Source organism: Monodon monoceros, unplaced genomic scaffold (genome assembly GCF_005190385.1).
Source record: "Monodon monoceros isolate NGI ecotype Baffin Bay Population unplaced genomic scaffold, NGI_Narwhal_1 Super_Scaffold_13, whole genome shotgun sequence".
NCBI lineage: Eukaryota > Metazoa > Chordata > Mammalia > Artiodactyla > Monodontidae > Monodon > Monodon monoceros.
The window spans coordinates 66,940,247-66,958,197 of NW_021703769.1; the positions used below are offsets into that span (position 1 = coordinate 66,940,247).

The 17,951-nt window shown below is 41.7% G+C and overlaps 1 protein-coding gene across 1 annotated transcript in view; it reads left to right on the top strand.

Annotated features, from left to right (window-relative positions):
* The first annotated feature begins 10,702 nt into the window (after positions 1–10,702).
* RBBP6 (RB binding protein 6, ubiquitin ligase) overlaps positions 10,703–17,951 on the top strand; it is a 32,157-nt gene continuing 24,908 nt past the window's right edge. The window contains exons 1-2 of the mRNA XM_029219690.1: positions 10,703–11,937; positions 16,542–16,641. Coding sequence (XP_029075523.1) covers positions 11,772–11,937; positions 16,542–16,641 — 266 coding nt within the window. The 5' untranslated portion in view covers positions 10,703–11,771. The remainder of the gene's footprint in view (positions 11,938–16,541; positions 16,642–17,951) is intronic.

Here is a 17,951-nt window from a genome sequence, read left to right on the forward strand (position 1 = left end):
CATTCTCTAACAATTAGTGATGTTGAGCACCTTTTCATGTGCCTGTTGGCTATCTGTATGTCTTCTTTGGAGAAATGTCTATTTAGGTCTTCTGCCCATTTTTCTATTGAATTGTTTGGTTTTTTGTTATTGGGTTGTATGAGCTGTTTGTATATTTTGGCAATTAATCCCTTGTTGGTCATATCATTTGCAAATATTTCCTTCCAGTCTGTAGGTTGTCTTTTCATTTTGTCTATGGTTTCCTTTGCTGTACAAAAGCTTGTAAGTTTGATTAGGTCCCATTTGTTTATTTTTGCTTTTATTTCTATTGCCTTGGGAGACTGTCCTACAAAAACATTGGTATGATTCATAGCATACAGCTCTTAGAGTTTTGAAATGCAGTCTGTAACCACCACCATGATCAATGTATAGAACAGTGTCATCACCCACAAAAGTTACCCCATGCCTCTTTGTAGTCACCCCCTCTTCAAACCTCAGCTTTTGGAAAGCACTGATTTTTTTTTTGTCCCTATAGTTTTGCTTTGTAAGAATGTCATATATATATATATATATATATATATATATATATATATCTTTACTCTATTCTGTTTTATTGTTCTAGATATCTACACTATCTCTAGTACAGTGCTGTCTGGACTATTTTTTTAACATCTTTATTGGAGTATAATTGCTTCACAGTGGTGTGTTAGTTTCTGCTGTATAACAAAGTGAGTCAGCTATACACATACATGGGGATATATGTTTGGACTTTTTAGCTTTTATAGTAGGTCAGAAAATCAGGTAATGTGAATCTTCCAACATTGTTCTTCAATTTCAAAATTGTTTTGGCTATTCTAATTCCTTGACTTCTACAAATAAATTTTAGAATCAGCTTGCCAATTTCTACAAAAGTCCTGCAGGGATTTTGGATCAGAATTGCACTGAATCTGTAGATCAGTTTGGAGTGATCAGTGTTAAAACAAAAGCTTTTAAGTTCACTTAGGTCCCATTTGTTTATTTTTGCTTTTATTTCCATTATTCTAGAAGATGGATGCTAAATGACCACAATTCACGTCAAAGAGTGTTCTCCTAGGAGTGTTCTCCTAGTGTATGTTTTCCTCTTGGAGTTTTATTGTATCTGGTATGACATTTAGTCTCTAACCCATTTTGAGTTTGTTTTTGTATATACTGTTAGAGAATGTTCCAATTTCATTCTTTTATGTGCAGCTGTCCAGTTTTCCCAGCGCCACTTATTGAAGAGACTCTTTTCTCCATTGTGTATTCTTGCCTCCTTTACTGTAGATTAATTGACCATAAGTGCATGGGTTTATTTCTGGGCTTTCTATCCTTTCCATTGATCTATATGTTTGCTTTTGTGCCAGACCATACTGTTTTGATTACTGTAGCTTTGTAGTATAGTCTGAAGATGGGGAACCTGATTCCTCCAGCTCTGTTTTTCTTTCCCAAGATTGTTTTGGCTATTTGGGGTCTTTTGTGTTTCCATACAAATTAAAAAATTGTTTGTTCTAGTTCTGTGAAAAATGTCATTGGTAATTTGATAGGGATTGTGAATGTGGTTTTTTGTTTTGTTTTGTCTTTTTATTTTGGCATCTATGCACTTAACCACGTGCAACCTAGAATGTGGTGGTTCTTAATCCTGGCTGTGCATCAGAACCACCTGCATATCCCGCCAAGCCCTGCTGAATCAGACTCTTTGGGCTCTACTTTGGAAAGAAGCTCCATGGCTCAACACAGAGTCAGGGCTCAAATATGGGCATGCCTTTCCCCTCCCGTCTCCCTTTTTCTGCCTCCCTGGGGAAGATTTCTACCGCCAGCCTCTTCCTCTACCAAGTCTCAGACCTAGATAATTAGGGTTACCTTTGACCCATTCCTGCCAGATCTATGTCACCAGCCTGCACAACAGGTGGAACAGGCTCCAGGAGCTGCAGGAAGAAACAGCTATCCTTTGGATCATCCTTCTCCACCTGTCAGGAGGCATAACCCTGATTACGTGACTGCTGGGAAGGATGCTATGAGCCATGGTGTATGTGCCACCCAATCTCTGCATTTAAATAAACCACACCTGACAGCCCCATGCTATCCTGAGCCCCTTCAAGTTCCTGGAACCTCCCAGATGCTTCTGAAGGTAATTGTAGTTCAGCTGTGGTACCAGCCACACTTAAATTGCCCTGAATATTAACGTGGGAGGGAGTTCTCATACACCTCTAGGACATTCCTCTCTAAGTCAAAATTTGTTCATATGGCTTTTATGGTCCTATGTGATTGGGCCCCTGTGTATGCCTCTGGCCTAAGCCCTGTCACTCCCCATCGTTATCCATACCTCAGCCGTCCCAGCCTTTTGACTGTCCCTAGATCACACCTCAGGACTCTTGCACATGCCACTCACCCCAGCTAGAAACTTCTTCCCTTAGAACTTCACACTCAAATGTCACCTCCTCACAGAGGCCCTTCCTGACCAGCCAGTGTTAAGTCACCCTCACCCACCGCCCTGTCACTCTCCATCTCCCTAACCCAGTTTAATTTTCTTCATAGTACTTATCACATTCTACTGTTATCCTCTCTCTGCTTGTCTAGTTGCTTATTGTAGCTCTCCCCCACTAGATCGGAAGCTCCAGGATAGCAAAAGACTTGCGCATCACTGCTGTATCCTGCATGCCTCGAGCAATGCCAGGAACAAGCCGTCACTCAATAAGCAACCGTGAGAGAATGATACCTTTTTCATCAGCAGCAAACCAAAGACAGGTAGACACCTGAGGCAGGCACAGGGGACAGACACAGCGAGGAACCCCACACAGGGTAAGTCAGCTCACCCACTGGGTTTGAATCCTGGCTGCATCACTACTAGCTGTGACCTTGGTCTCACCTCTGGGGGATGTAACCTTGGACTTCCTTCTCTGATCCTCGGTTTTCCTCCTGCATAAAACCGGGAAAAGAATCAGACCTACCTCACAGTGTCATAGTAAAGGTAAAGGAGATACTACACTTTCAGCATGCAGCACAGAGCCAGGCCCATTGGATCAATAATCCTGGATGCAGAGTGGGATAGGGGCGTGCACAAAGCCTGAGAGATGGCCTGTGTACCTAAAGGCGCCCCTGTTTGCACTTCCTTAAAAGGTAGATTCAAGGCCACTGCCCTGTGTTAATCTACCAAGCTTGTTACTGCTGGAGAAGCCAGACAGAACCACTTATCAAGCGTCCTTTTGGGGCTCCACAAATAATTATCTGGGGCACCTGCCAGGTGCCTGAGGGAAGACAGGTGAAGCCGATGAGGTCTGTGCCCTCTGAGAACTTAATCCAGGAGCAGAGACAAGATAAAACACAGGATCAAAGATAACAGAGGGTAACTGTGAGACGGAAGAAGGCCGGGGACAGTCTGTTGGCAGTGGATCAGCTTTGCTCCTGGTACACAAAGATAGGATGCCCCTCCCCGTGGGCCCCTCCATAGGATGCCTCTGCTGTCAAATAGAGTCGTGGTTAGGAGACCGTCCTCCCCAGCCAGGCACACCCTGTTTTAAATCGTGGATCCTGTGTGACCTCAAGCACATGACTTCACCTCTCTGAACCTCATCACCTCGTTTATAAAATGGGGATAATATTAGGACCTATTTGCAGGGTTCTTGGGAGAATTTAAGGAGCTTTGCATTAAAAATACTTGGCATGGGGCGTGGTGAATAGGAAACGGGTGGCAAATGCCAGCCAGAGTTGTGATGGTGTTGTTACGTTTATCCAAATGGGAAGTGCGTCAAAGAAACATCTCTAGCATGTGCCACTTGAATTTATTTACATGGTGCTTGTGTGCTAGACAATGTCTTGACAAACATATGAGGAAGGTACTATTTTTTTCATCTTTTTTTTTTTTACGCATAACATAAAATGTATCATCTTAACCATTTTTAAGTGTACAGCTTAGTAGTGTTAAGCGTGTTTACTTTTGTTGTGCAACAGATCTCTAGAACTTTTTCATCTAGCAAAACTGAAACGCTTCCCATTTCCCCCTCCGCCAACCCCTACTTTCTGTTTCTAGGAAAACACTATTTTAACTCTGTTTCACCAATCAAGAAAACCAAGACCAGCTACATACTTTGTGGGACTCAGGACCAAATGAAAATGAAACTTAAAAGGAATGTCTAGACCGCAATATCAGAGCATTAAACCAAGCACAGGACCCTTCTGAGTGCAGTCACACAGGGCCCATGAAACAGGTCCCAGAGGAAACCAAGGTCCAGAGAAGTTAAAGTACTTTCCCAAGGTCACACAGCAAGTTTGGGAGCCTCTAAAATGACACGATTTCCCTAACTTATTGTAAACGCCCTGCAGGCAGGGGCTTTGATATGTTCACAGCGGATTGCCCAGCAGCCAGCACAATGCCTGCCACACACTGGCACTTGTTACAAAGTTCATATCTGGGGAAATGAATGAATAGGTCATATTCATCCTAGAGAGAAGAGGCTTCTCCAAGTTTCTGAGCTCTACCTCAGCTCTGACGCAATAACATTCCCATTGCCACTCGTCTTTTTTTTTTTCTTAACATCTTTATTGGAGTATAATTTCTTTACAATGGTGGGTTAGTTTCTGCTGTACAACAAAGTGAATCAGCTATATGTATACATATATCCCCGTATCCCCTCCCTCTTGCGTCACCCTCCCATCCTCCCTATCCCACCCCTCTAGGTGGTCACAAAGCACGGAACTACTCATCTTTTGCGTTTACCTAGAACCCTCGCATTCCTAGGAGAAGCAAGCGTGGCGTGTGTCTGTCTCTACATAATGTCCCCTGGCACTTTTATGAGGCCACACCTCTTCAGAACATTCCTGGTTTTGAGTTCCACTTTTATGAGGTGAAGTTAGAAGACACAGGACAACATGAGGTCCCTGGTGGCACGTTCTGGCTCCAGGTCCCTAGGTCACCCAGAGTCTGGTCTGAGGGTCAAGTCGCCTCTCCGATCTGAACACAAGAAAACTAGAACAGAAGTATAAGCAAAACATGAGGGGGCTTCCCTGGTGGCGCAGTGGTTAAGAGTCCACCTGCCGATGCAGGGGACGCAGGTTCGTTGCCCCGTCCGGGAGGATCCCACATGCCGCGGAGCGGCTGGGCCCGTGAGCCATGGCCGCTGAGCCTGCGTGTCCGGAGCCTGTGTCCCACAATGGGAGAGGCCACAACAGTGAGAGGCCCGCGTAACGAAAAAAAAAAAAACATGAGGTGTTTTTGTTTTGTTTTGTTTTGTTTTTTACAGTTATGGCATTAAGTGCTACAAGAGTTTAGGGAGCTAGCCTAATTTTGGTTTCTTTGAAAGGGACTTCATTTTTCTGTCTGTTTGTGAGATTCTTTGCTGGTAGTGGGAAGAAGGGAGGGCTGGAACTTCAGGAGCACATCAGTGGATTAATTATAACCCTGATCTCATGACCTCTTGTCATCATTGCTCTGTGCATGGCTCCCTTGTAGTTTAACTGTTCTTTCTTTCTTTCTTTTCATTAAAATAATGAATACCTGTGAACCTACCCAAGACCAAGATCATTACCAACAACTCTGGGTTCCTCTTCTGTATCTCACCCTTCCTTCTCAGAAGTAATGAGTCTCCTGGATTTTGTGTTTTCCAGTTGTCTTTTTGCCGATGTGTTATATCCATATAACTAACTAAATAACGCATTTAGTTGTACCAGTTTTTGAAATTCACAGAAAGGGTATTATATAATACGCCATCATCTGAGACTTGCTTTTTTGATTCAAGAACAGCTAAAAAGATTCCCATCACAATATTGTTACATGTAGCTGTATTTTACTTATTTTTCACTGCTGTACAATATTCTAGTGTCTGGATGGAGTTTAATGAATCTATTCTCATGGCATGGGCATTTGGGTTGTTTCAGCTTTTTGTTATTAAAAAGAGAGCCTCCATGAAATTCTTGTGCAAGTACATGAGTTAAATTTTGCCTTGGGTATATAACCAATATAATATGAGAAAGATACTATATATATTTTTTTGTGGGGGTGGGGGTGGGGGAGTGTTGCGTGGCTTCTGGAACCTTGGTTCCCTAACCAGGGATTGAACCCAGGCCCTCAGCAGTGAAAGCACAGAGTCCTAACCACTGGACTGCCAGGGAATTTCTGAGATACTATATTTCTGGTCTTTTTTTTTTTTTTATGTAACACAAAATTTATCATCTTAAACATTTTTAACTGTATGCTTTAGTAGTGTTAGATATATTCACTTTTTTGTGTAACTAGAATTAGAATTTTTTCGTCCTGCAAAACTGAAAGTCTATACACATTGAACATCTCCTCCTCATTTTCCCCCTCACCCAACCCCTACTTTCTGTTTCTAGGAAAGTAGCATTTTAACTCTGTTTCACAAATCAAGGAGTGGAATTACTGATTCATGGGGTATAGGAATGCTCAATTTTGCAAGAGAATCCCAAACTGTTTCTCCAAATGACTGTTCCAATGCACACCCCCCAATGATCACAGGGGATCCCACTGTTCCCCATCTCCCACACATGGTATTATCATTTTTTTTTTTTTTTGCCACACCACATGACTTACGGGGATCTTAGGTCTGGGACCAGGGATTGAACCTTCGCCCTCAGCAGTGAAAGCACCAAGTCCTAACCACTGGACTGCCAGGGAATTCCCAGTCAAACTTCTTACTTTTGCCAATTGAATGAGTGTTGAGTGAATACATGAATTAACGGTGGAGGGAAAATAGGTTGCTCATATCAATTTTCAAAAACTCAGTTCATATGAGGACTTAAATAATCAATGACCTTCAGCTTTCAGCAAATTAAATGTGCCTTAAAATGCTGCTAAGAAGGCAAAATGGAAGGAGTCAAACATAAGGTTGCAAAAATATTCTAAAAACTAAAATCACCTATTATAAATAGATGTAAGATAAAAATAGTTTAAAAACAAAGTCCCTTTATAGATCATATTGTAGTTTGCATCAAATCATAATATATATATTTATGCTTTTTTTCTTTGTTAACAATATATTTCACAATTTTATTTTATTTTTTAATTTTTTTTTAGAAAAGGGTTTTTTTTAAAACAAGTTATTTATTTATTTTCGGCTGCATTGGGTCTTCGTTGTTGTGCGCGGGCTTTCTCTAGTTGCAGAGAGCGCGGGGGCTACTCTTCATTGTGGTGTACGGGCTTCTCATTGCGGTGGCTTCTCATTGCAGAGCACGGGCTCTAGGCACATGGGCTTCAGTAGTTGCGGCATGCGGGCTCAGTAGTTGTGGCTCACGGGCTGTAGATCACAGGCTCAGTAGATGTAGTGCACAGGCTTAGTTGCTCTGCGGCATGTGGGATCTTCCCGGACCAGGGATCGAACACGTGTCCCCTGCATTGGCAGGCGGATTCTCAACCACTGCGCTACCAGGGAAGCCCCGCAATTTTAAAAGGGATAAAATCATCTTTGCTCTGTGTATCCTATACACAGAAATATTCAAATAGATTACAGAGTTTAATTTAAACTCAGGAAGCTCATACATAAACTAGAAGGACACGTAAGCAGATAAATATCTAAAGTGGGTACTGAATGGCCAGGAACTACTTTTTTAAGTATACAAATAAAGGTAAAAACCATGAAGGAGGGAATTCCCTGGTGGTCTAGTGGTTAGGACTTGGCACTTTCATTGTCGAGAGCACGGGTTCAGTCCCTGGTTAGGGAACTAAGTTCCTGTAAGCTGAGTGGTTCGGCCAAAAAAAAAAGTGAAGGGAAGAAGACTGATGGATTCTATTAAAAATGCAAAAATGTTTGTAGGCCCCAATATTAAATAAATATGAAGGTAATATAAGGGCAATCAATCAACTATCTGGGGAAGATACGTTGGTGGTATGGGGATATATGTATCTACCTTTGATGAATTTGGCCTCAGAGTGTGCAGGCCAGAGTAAGAATCTGGTGATGTCACTGCTACTGGGGCACTTGGGGGATTGGATTATAAAGGTATATAAATAAAGTCTCCGCGGGGGCAGGCCTCACTCTAACTTCTGGAGCCTGGGTAGTAGTCCAAGTCCCCTTCAGTGGACAGGCAGAGGTTCTTCAGTCTCCCAATTAGGAAATTTTAGCAAAAGGAAATAAGGTAGGAGATCTATTAAATGTATGTGTTTGGTGGAGGTGTGAGGGTACATTGGGTTTGAGAATGACAAAGGTATAAAATCCTAGATGTGAGAGCCCCAAAATTGCTACAGAGGAGGAGCTTGGAAAGGGATGCTTCATTCACCATAGGTATAGCACAAAAGGCTCTTCAAGGGTTTACAAAAATATTGGGGAGGTAGGTACAGCAGTGGCAGGGAATGTAGTTCCATATAACCGAAAGAAATTTACAAAATTGATATTAGTAAAGGAATTTAATGAAATGGACCAGATGTAACATTTCGCCAATTAGTCAGGCAGCTCAGTTAAATCTCATCAGGGACTTCCCTGGTGGTGCAGTGGTTAAGAATCCGCCTGCCAATGCGGGTTCGATCCCTGTTCCGGGAAGATCCCACATGCTGAGGAGCAACTAAGCCCCGTGCGTCACAACTACTGAGCCTGCAAGCCACAACTACTGAAGCCTGCCTGCCTAGAGCCTGGCTGCTCCTCAACAAGAGAAAACACCGCAATGAGAAACCTGCGCGCCACAAGGAAGAGTTGCCCCCGCTCGCCGCAACTAGAGAAAGCCCATGCACAGCAACAAAGACCCAATGCAGCCAAAAATAAATAAATTAATTAATTAAAAAAAAATCTCATCAAAAGTATATTTAATGTGGGTTGTGGGTACATTTTGACCTGTTTGACGCGATAAGGCGTGAGCTCTCCATAAATGAGTGCCAAGGGTGAGCAAAGCTTTGTAAAGGGCTCTTGGCTGAGGAGAACGGTTGGACCAAGTCATACCACTGACTGTATTCTTTCAAAGTACACTTACTCCTCTTCTGGCAGGGGTCTGATCTACTCTACCCTAAGGGTGTGGCCTCCTTTGAATCCCATCAGGCTGATTAATTAAATTGGGTGTGGAGGAATTAACCAAAGACCACTTTGGAGGCAGGGATACCAAGACGATTCACCATTCTCTTGTCCAGTTTTTCTTTCATTAGATGTGATTTTCCCCCTTTCATTCACACAGAGATTTTTTTCAAGAAAAGCAGCTGTTCTACAGTGGACCCAAGAGCAAGAAAATTTTAGTGAGTTACCAAAGATAAAGGAGAGAGAAATTTGTTACATGTGAAAAGCACTGATGATGTGGTTGAATTAAATTGTATTTGTGTCTCTGGGACTGCCCTTGATTTGCCAAAATCTTATCGCCATGGTATTTCTATAGGTTACATAAAAATGTATTTAGTTATTCAACAGATATTTCTTGAGTGCCTACTATGTCCAAGCAGTGTTCTAAGATCTGGGGATACAGTATAAGCAAAAGAGACAAAAATCCCTTTTCTCAGCTGAAGGGGAGACAGAGGATTTAAAAGTAAACATACACCCTGTAAGTAATGATGAGTGACTGCTTGGAATAAAATTAAGAGTAAAGGAATGGAGAATGATGACGGTGCTATTTAGATAAGGTGGCCTCAGGAGACTTTTACAATAAGATAATTGATTTAAACCGAGTTCAGTAAGAATTTGGAGTGTGTATTTAGGAAGTCCCTGGCAAACTTTGCCACATCTTGGCTGTGTGACCTTGCTCTCAGTGACTAACTTCTCTGAGCCCAGCCTGTAAAATTCAGAGAGGAAAATGTGGAAAATGCATTTGTAAATAATAGTGATTATTGCAGTTTATGAACACAATTTTATTACATTATGAATTTTATGAACGTAATAATAACTTCCCCATGCACCAAGGAAAAAATAGTCCAATCTACTGAGGGGGTTCTTGGTACAGTTCCCGGCATGTATAATTAGCGATGGAATTTCGGACCCCGCCACTGAGCAGACATTCCCCTGATTCTGCGAATTCAGAAAGTGCATGATCGCTCACTAGCTTCAGTTCCCTCATCTATAAATTGGAGATAACGGTAGTGCTGACCACCTCGGGTTTTTTGTTGATGTTGTTAAACTAACATTTATTGAGCCACATTGAACCATGTGCCAGGGACGGTCCTAAACAATGGATATGTATTCATTAATTTAATCTCTAACAACCCAGTAAACCAAATACGATTTTTTTAAACAACATTTTATAATATAACCGAGGAAACTAAGGCACAGAGGAGTAAAATCTAGAGTCCCCACAGCTAGGATTCCAACCCAGACAACTAGGCTCCCGAGCGTGAAAATACTGTAAAGCGCTTACCCCCATGCTTAATATATCAAGCATATACTTAAAGAGCTCAATATATCTTTACAGTAGTGGTTGTTATCAGTTCAAGCCCGGGGCTGCTCCAGAATTTCTCCTTAGGAAGAACGTTAGGTAACCAGTTTGTTGTAAGAGGAAGCTAGGGGGTGCTTGCATAGCAACCATAGTTTACTGCATTTCAACCATAATGCTTATTTAAACTGGGGAGAGGAATCGGTGGTTCCCCCCCGCCCTTTGAGGCAGATGGTTTCTTCCGTTCTCCCGGATGGCTTAGGTTACGCGCTCGGGAGTCACAAAGCGCGAGGTCACGTGGGCGGGCCGGTGCGCTTTGTGACGCCGCAGGCCCCGCCCTTCGTCCCGCCTATGCGCGCACGTCAGGCCCGCCCCGCGCGCGCCGCCCGTGCAATCCCTGCTTAAGAGACCCCGGAGTGGGGCGCTCGTCCGAAGCCAGGCCGCGTCCGCCATAGTGGTTGGCTTGGCGGTGTCGCCGGCACCTGGCGAGAACCCGAGAGCGGCAGGGGGGGCGAAACAAAAAGGGAGCCGGCGGAGCCCTCGCCGTTGCCCGGCGGTTTCCGGGCCTAATCTTTCGGTACTGGGCCGAAAGGCGACGGAAGCGAAAGGCGAGAGAAGCGCGGAGCACTCGGCGAGAGGAAGCGTCAGGGAGCCTCGGCGGTGTCGCCAGGGTCAGCCGAAGCCCCCCGGCCGCTGGCTGGGGCCCGGGGTGGTGAGGAGGCCCTGCAAGGCCTAGCCGAGGCCTAGTACCGGCTTTGTGTCTGAGGCGGCGTTGGCGGCGGCGGCGGCGGCGGGGGGGAGGCGGAGCTGGGGGCGGCCTGCGGGAAGGCCTCTCCTCCGCCGACCGCGCGTTTCGGCCTAGGCCGCGGGGCCGCCCGTGGCCTCCGGGGAGCAGGCGAAAGGGGTCTGTGTGTGGTGGGGGCCTGGGCCTGGGGCAGCCGACGCCGGTCGTCCGGAAGCCAGGAGGAGGCGAGAGGCCGCTCGTGGACTCCGGGCCTAGGCCCTCTCCCCTCAACCTTCTCCCGGGGCCTGGGTCACCCCCGTCCACGGAGAGAGAGACCAACCGGGAGGTGCGGCCGCGCTATGGACCCCTGACCCCGCGGGGTCGCTCGGACTTTAACGTGTGGACTGACCGCTACTGACTGCACCGCCTGCCCCCGTCTCCTGCCGGCCCTTAGCATGAGCGAGGGGGACCCAGCGGGGTGACATTGTGCCCGTTGGCGGATTCTCGCTTGCCCCCTGCCCCGTCCTCGTCCTCCTCCTCCCACATGAAGCGATTTTGAATATCCGGGGGGGGGGGTGTTCTGGATTATTGTTTTTACGAACCCCCGCTTGTGGCTGGGGGGTTATTTAATCTGAGGCCTTAGGGTCCTTCGGTGTCTCTTGAGTGTTCTGTGTGTGTACATATTTTGCTCTTAAGTTTATAAATATACATACATTGAGCGTGTCCACGTCTACTCGCTGAACCTTAGGAATCCTTTGGCACCATGTCCTGTGTGCATTATAAATTTTCCTCTAAACTCAACTATGATACCGTCACCTTTGATGGGCTCCATATCTCCCTCTGCGATTTAAAGAAGCAGATTATGGGGAGAGAGAAGCTGAAAGCTGCCGACTGCGACCTGCAGATCACCAACGCGCAGACGAAAGAAGGTAAGAGCCACAGGGGCTCCAGATCCTCGCTGGTGGAAGAGAGATGCTGGTGGCGAGGTGCCTGGCAGGAGACTAACCGCCATGATGTCTCTTGTGGGACTGTTCGTTCAAACACTTTGGGGACGACTTTCATTGATAGCCAAGGGTTGCAGCAGTCGGCCCTGGAGTTTGACTTATTTGATTTCTGCGTACTTGGATCATCTGGAACAGGCTGATCCCCAGTCGTGCGAAGTCTGATGATTCCTCCCAAATGATTTTTTAAAACGAGGATTTCCGTGGCACAGGATGGGGGTGTCGTCCAGGTTCTCTGAGTGCTTGCCCTGGGGCGTTTTCTAACCTGTTTTTCTTCAGAAGGAGGGGAGGAGCGCATAAGCCAGGCTGCTTATTTGTTAAAGCAGCACTAGAGATACTTTTCTAACTTTCTAACCTAACCACGTTTGGGGGTTTAATGGCAAATTCTGTGTTCTCTTCTCCCTCTCCTGATTTATTTAGTTAGTTTTAAATTTTGGAGTTGCCTGCGTTGTGGTGAAAGATCCTCACTTTAATGTTTTAGAGGATTTAATCCAGCCAGTCTTTAATGTTGGAATTGCTTTTGGAACTTGGTATATTCCGGTGTGACCACTTTTGTCTTGTGTGTAAATTCCAGAATTAGTAATGCAGTAATTAGGTAGTTGAACTCTTAGTTCATCACATTACTCTCAAACTTTAGCAATTTCGTAAAGATCAAAAGTACAGGTTTTTTTTTTTTTTTGAATAGTAATTGCTAGACTTTACATGATTATGTTGATACTAGGATACTGAAAAATAGTCAGCTGCTACCATATGAGTAGCTTATTTATAGAAGCCACTCATTGGAATCTTTAAGTTCTTTCTCCTTTTTAAAAGCATTTTATGCAATATTGAGAATGTAGCATAGGTATGAGAATGAGACAAAATGGCCTTTTCAGATTCTGGCTTTGAGCTTGTTTTGGTTTCTTTTTCGCATTACTGTAATGCTGATGTGTAGTTTTTAGTAGGTCAGTCTTTTGAGTTTTACTGATGGGATGAGAAGTAAAGTGAAGTGCTAGTTAGGGTATTTCATTGATCACTACATTTGGCTTAAGGTGGAACATGGGTTCTTTTAGTTGAAATTTGGGGGGGGCCCCCACATCTAGCATATAGTTTGGTAGGTAGAGTAACTCTTGTCATGTACAAGAGCTGTTTTCCATTTATCAGTACATCCAGACATAACTAATTGTGTTATGTTAAGAAACTACTACTGGCATATCACAACTCAAAAATAATAAGGAAGAACTTTATATACTCACTTGATAACACGTGAAAGAATAGTCTCCACTTCCCCCCGATACTTTTTTCAGTGTATCAGACCTGAGGGCCACTTCATGTGAGGCTTTAGTAATTGTAATTATGTGGGGAAATTATTGGGGATCATGAACAGTTGAGAAACAGCTTTTAAAAATATTATTCAAGAAAATACCTTAAAGAAGATATTCTTTAAGGCCACAAAAGCATCCCTTAAGCATTATAGTCACGCTTAACAGAACAGATGGATTTACACGAATTTTAGGCCATCTTTATATGTTAGTGATACTTAAAGAATGAGAGGAAAGAAAATATAAATGAAATTAGAGAATATTAAGGCAATTTTAATCACATACTACGCAATTTCATATTTTACTGGAGTATAACAGGATTTAATCATTTAAGGCTAGACTTTGTCCATCTTTTCCACCTAATAATTGATAACAACTTTGTTAAACTGGAGTAAATTATTGTTGATGGAATTCTTGTCCGTGAATTTAAGAGTTTTGTCATGTGTTGTTTTTTTTTTCTAAGCCAGGAAATTATATGATACGTTATTTTTACAAACGCTGAAAGCAGGGAAGTGCTTTGCCCAGCAGCATATTTTTTATGTATTTGTGAACTGTCATTATTGGAGAAAGCTTTGCTATTAGATTGGTTAAGAGAAGAGAAAATTTGCATCTTATGCAGTCCTCATATTAGGAGAGAAAAAGATATCTAGGCACTTAATGAGTTTTATGAGAAATAGCATCCAGTGTCACAAGGTAGCTGAGTAAGAATGCCACTTGGTTTTAGCACCATCCAGTGAATTAAAGAGGACGGAATAAATAGAGCTTCCTAGTTAGGAGATTGCCTAGGAAAGAATGCCAAACTGGATCACTTTCGTTTGTTTGAATTAATATTTCTATCATGTTTCTATAAAACATTCCTTACAGTTTTGGAAATCTGTCCATGTTTAGGACTCTTACATCTTAATTAGACTAAAATGCTTGGATCAGAATTTCATGTTTTAGATTTAAGAATTCTTCTTTATTTCTAGCCTGTATTTCAAAATGAATCTCAAATTATCTTTTTTAATGTTTTTCCTGAATAAACTTGTTTTCCTAATTTTCTGCTTATTTGCAATCCCCCTCCAAAAAAAAAAAAAACACACGCGCGCACACACACACACACACACACACACACACAACAAAACAAGCTTTATCCTGAACTTAGTGTGAAAGATTTGGAAGCTGAGGATGAAGTATTTTCAAGACTGTTTCTCCATTTCTTAAATTCATCTTGTTTTTCATTTCATCCATAGTCTTCATGTTTTTGGATCCGAAATGACAGTGTTGCATAGAAAGGGTCTTTTGAAGTTAACAGACTACTTATTAAGGAGGTATTTAAAGGGTAAGAAATCATCAGTGTAACTCAGATACTTTAAAAGGTCGATTAGAAAGCATGTGGCATCAGGGCACCAGACTTCAAGCTTGACAGAGCACTGTGTTGATCAAATGAATAAGTTGGATTGGAGAGCTCATGAACATATTTGCTATTTGTTCCCACAGTGAACTCTTTTGAGGGTTGTTACATAGGTAGAAGCTTAACTGTCCTGTGTTTGACACCAAGTTTTGGTTCCAGAATTTTTAAAAGATACCCCATCTCCCCTGCTCCCAGTTTTTCTTACTCAGATCTTGCTTGGAATTTGGGACTATCCTGAACTATCCAAAAGATAATGATGGTAGCCTTACATTGGTATGCGAAATCTAGGAAATTGCATCACTCTAATTGGATCCTTGTGAAGATGCAGCTTACTACCTGAAATATACTGAAAAGAGCCCTTTCCTGAACACTTTAGTTTATAACAGGAAATAGTAATAGTGTGATTAAAAATAATAGAGCTGATACATATATAAAAGCTTAAAATGCTTACATATGTGATAAACTTAAAATAATTAGAACAGTGGTAGTCAGCCCCTAGGTGCTGAGTAACATTAGTGAATCAGGTAAACTCAGTAATCTTAAAAGAGTGAACCCTGATACCTGATTGTGTGATTAAGGGAGATGGGTACATTTTTACATTTGTCTCCCTGTAGTGGATTATTTTTCTTTTTGGTAATTTTACAAATTCCTTTCATAGCAAATCTTTTTTTTTTTTTTTTTAACCATAGTTGAATTCATTGGTCCAGCTTCCTTTTTAATTTCGTTCTTAGGAAAGTATTGCAAGCAATAGTCCAAAGAGTAGAAAAATTCTTCTCCCTGTTTGTCTTCTGAGAAAGTGACATCCTTGTTCATCCAGTTGCTTAAGCCAGGAACCCAGGAATTCATACCTGATTCCTCTTTCACCTTCATCTCTGCCCCCGCATCCATCCGAAAGCCTTCGTTCTACCTCAAAACACTCTGACTCTTGATTTCTCTGTCACATTCCAGAACAGATCATTATTCTCTCTTACCTAAACTACGCAGCAATCTTCATATTAGTCACCCTGTTTCTATTCTTGTTCCCATGCAGGTTCATTCTCCACTTACCAGAGTTATCTTTGTTTTTAATATTGTTTTTAAAATTGTCATCATTTTTATTTGAAATCCTTCAGTGGCTTCCTGTTGTACTTAGAAACAAGATATGAATCAGTATATATAATGTGTACCTTTCTACCTGTATTTCAAGTCATTCTTTCATTTTCATCAGCTCTTCTGGCCTTTTTGTGTCATTTTTTCATATGCTTTTCCCTCTATCTGAAACATTCTTTGTCCGGTGTTTTTGCACATCTTGCTGGCTTCTTAGTCTCACATGTCAGTTCCTCAGAGGGGCCTTCCTTGAATCAACATACTATCCAAAGTTGCATCCACTTTTAATTCTTTATTACAAAGCCCTTTATTCTGTATTTGAAATGTGTCATATTTTAATTTTTTACTGTGTCTTCCCCAGTAATACTGTGTTTAGGGCCTAGGAGAGATAGAATGTTTGCATTCTAAATAACAGCTTTTTCTCATATAGTTCAGATGTTCTGCATTACTGGCTAAACAGAGAATGACTTAGTCTTACTGAGATTTGGGGTTCCACAAAAGTAGAGGTGCCAGAGCCAAGAACCTGCTGATACTATTGGGTGTCCTTTTAAGAGAAACCCCTTATGGCTTTGGATATTTGTTCTGACAATTTCAGTAATCTAGATGTAAGGAGCATGTAGGTACTAATGCTCCTTTATATTTAAGATCATTTCCCGTAACATTTATGTCTGGTTGAAGTTTTCTATTTCTTGAGGACTATGAATTATCCAAATCCCAAATAGAAATTCAAATCTTTATCTTTTTGTTTACAGAATATACTGATGATAATGCTCTAATTCCTAAGAATTCATCTGTAATTGTTAGAAGAATTCCTATTGGAGGTGTTAAATCTACAAGCAAGACATACGTTATGTAAGTATTTATTAAATCCCATGTTTAAGTTCTCAAAATAGACTTTTTTTGTGAGAAAGAACAAGTATATTTTAGAACTGAACTCATTACTTTACCCTAATAACTATGTCTTCTTAATCCTTAAAATTGTGAGGATGAGTTTGTTTTTTCCTGATTTCTTCCCCCAGCTAACTTAACCTCTAGTTAGGAGTAAGAGCTAATTAGAAAGATTTTTTGCTCTGTATAGGTAATATTTACAAAGACAAGAAAATGATGTTCAAATTAGTGAATAAATATTTCTGAACCCTTCTTTGGTTTTTATTTGCCTGTACACTTTTTCCCCCTACCATTTTTTCACTACAGAAATGTATATTAAGTGTCTTAAGAGATCTGTCCTAAATGTTGTGTCAGCATCAAGAGTATTCAGTAATGCTAACATTTGTTCCTAATCAGTACGGGGCTTTTGTTTGGAAGCAACCACAGACACTGGAATCAGGCTTAGGTTTGACTCCATTTACTGCTTCCCACCAGTTGTGTGAAGTTGTATTTGGGTAAGTTACCTAAAGTCTGTGACTCAGATTCCTCAAAATAAAATAGGGATATGAGTATTTAACTCCAGGGAGTTGTAGGAATTAAATAGTGCCTGGCACATGGTAAATGCCCTTTATTGGAGTAAGAATGTGGTAATATCTTAGGAGTAGTCTAGAGCTTAAGAAATTCACTAAAGGGGCAGGATTAAAACTTTATATCTAACTTTCTCTGCTTTCTTGAAATTTCAATGGTGATAACAATTAAAATATGTGAAAAGGGTAGCAATTTGAGCTATTTAAAGCGTAGAGATTTTTACCTTACTTGAAATTCTGGCAAATTCTGCTTTTGGTCAATGAAACATTCTGGAATTTGCCAGTCCTAGGAAATGGAATGTGTTCTTGGAATTGAGGGAAAATAGTCATTTCCTGGAGCTTTACCTCATGTGGACAAGTTTTCTAAGAATATTCTCATTAGTTTAGTGTAAAGTTATATTCCATACGTTAACGTTTGGAGGTTCTTTTGTGTAATATCTTCTGTATAGCAACAACTTAAAAAGCTGAATACTTTTTTTTTTCGTGTAAATACCAAGTGAACTATGTGCCTTTTACTTTACATAATTTTGAGACATTGTAAGAGAAGAATTAATTCTTAGAATCTAGTGTGAAGTTATTCCTTAATTTACCAAGTGCTTTTTAAAAATAGCAAGCGTTCGATTTCAGTAGATTTTTTTGATATTCAGAGACTTTGAGGAGAGAATTGTTCAAAGTATCAATACTAGGGAAAATAGTTGCCCCTTAAAG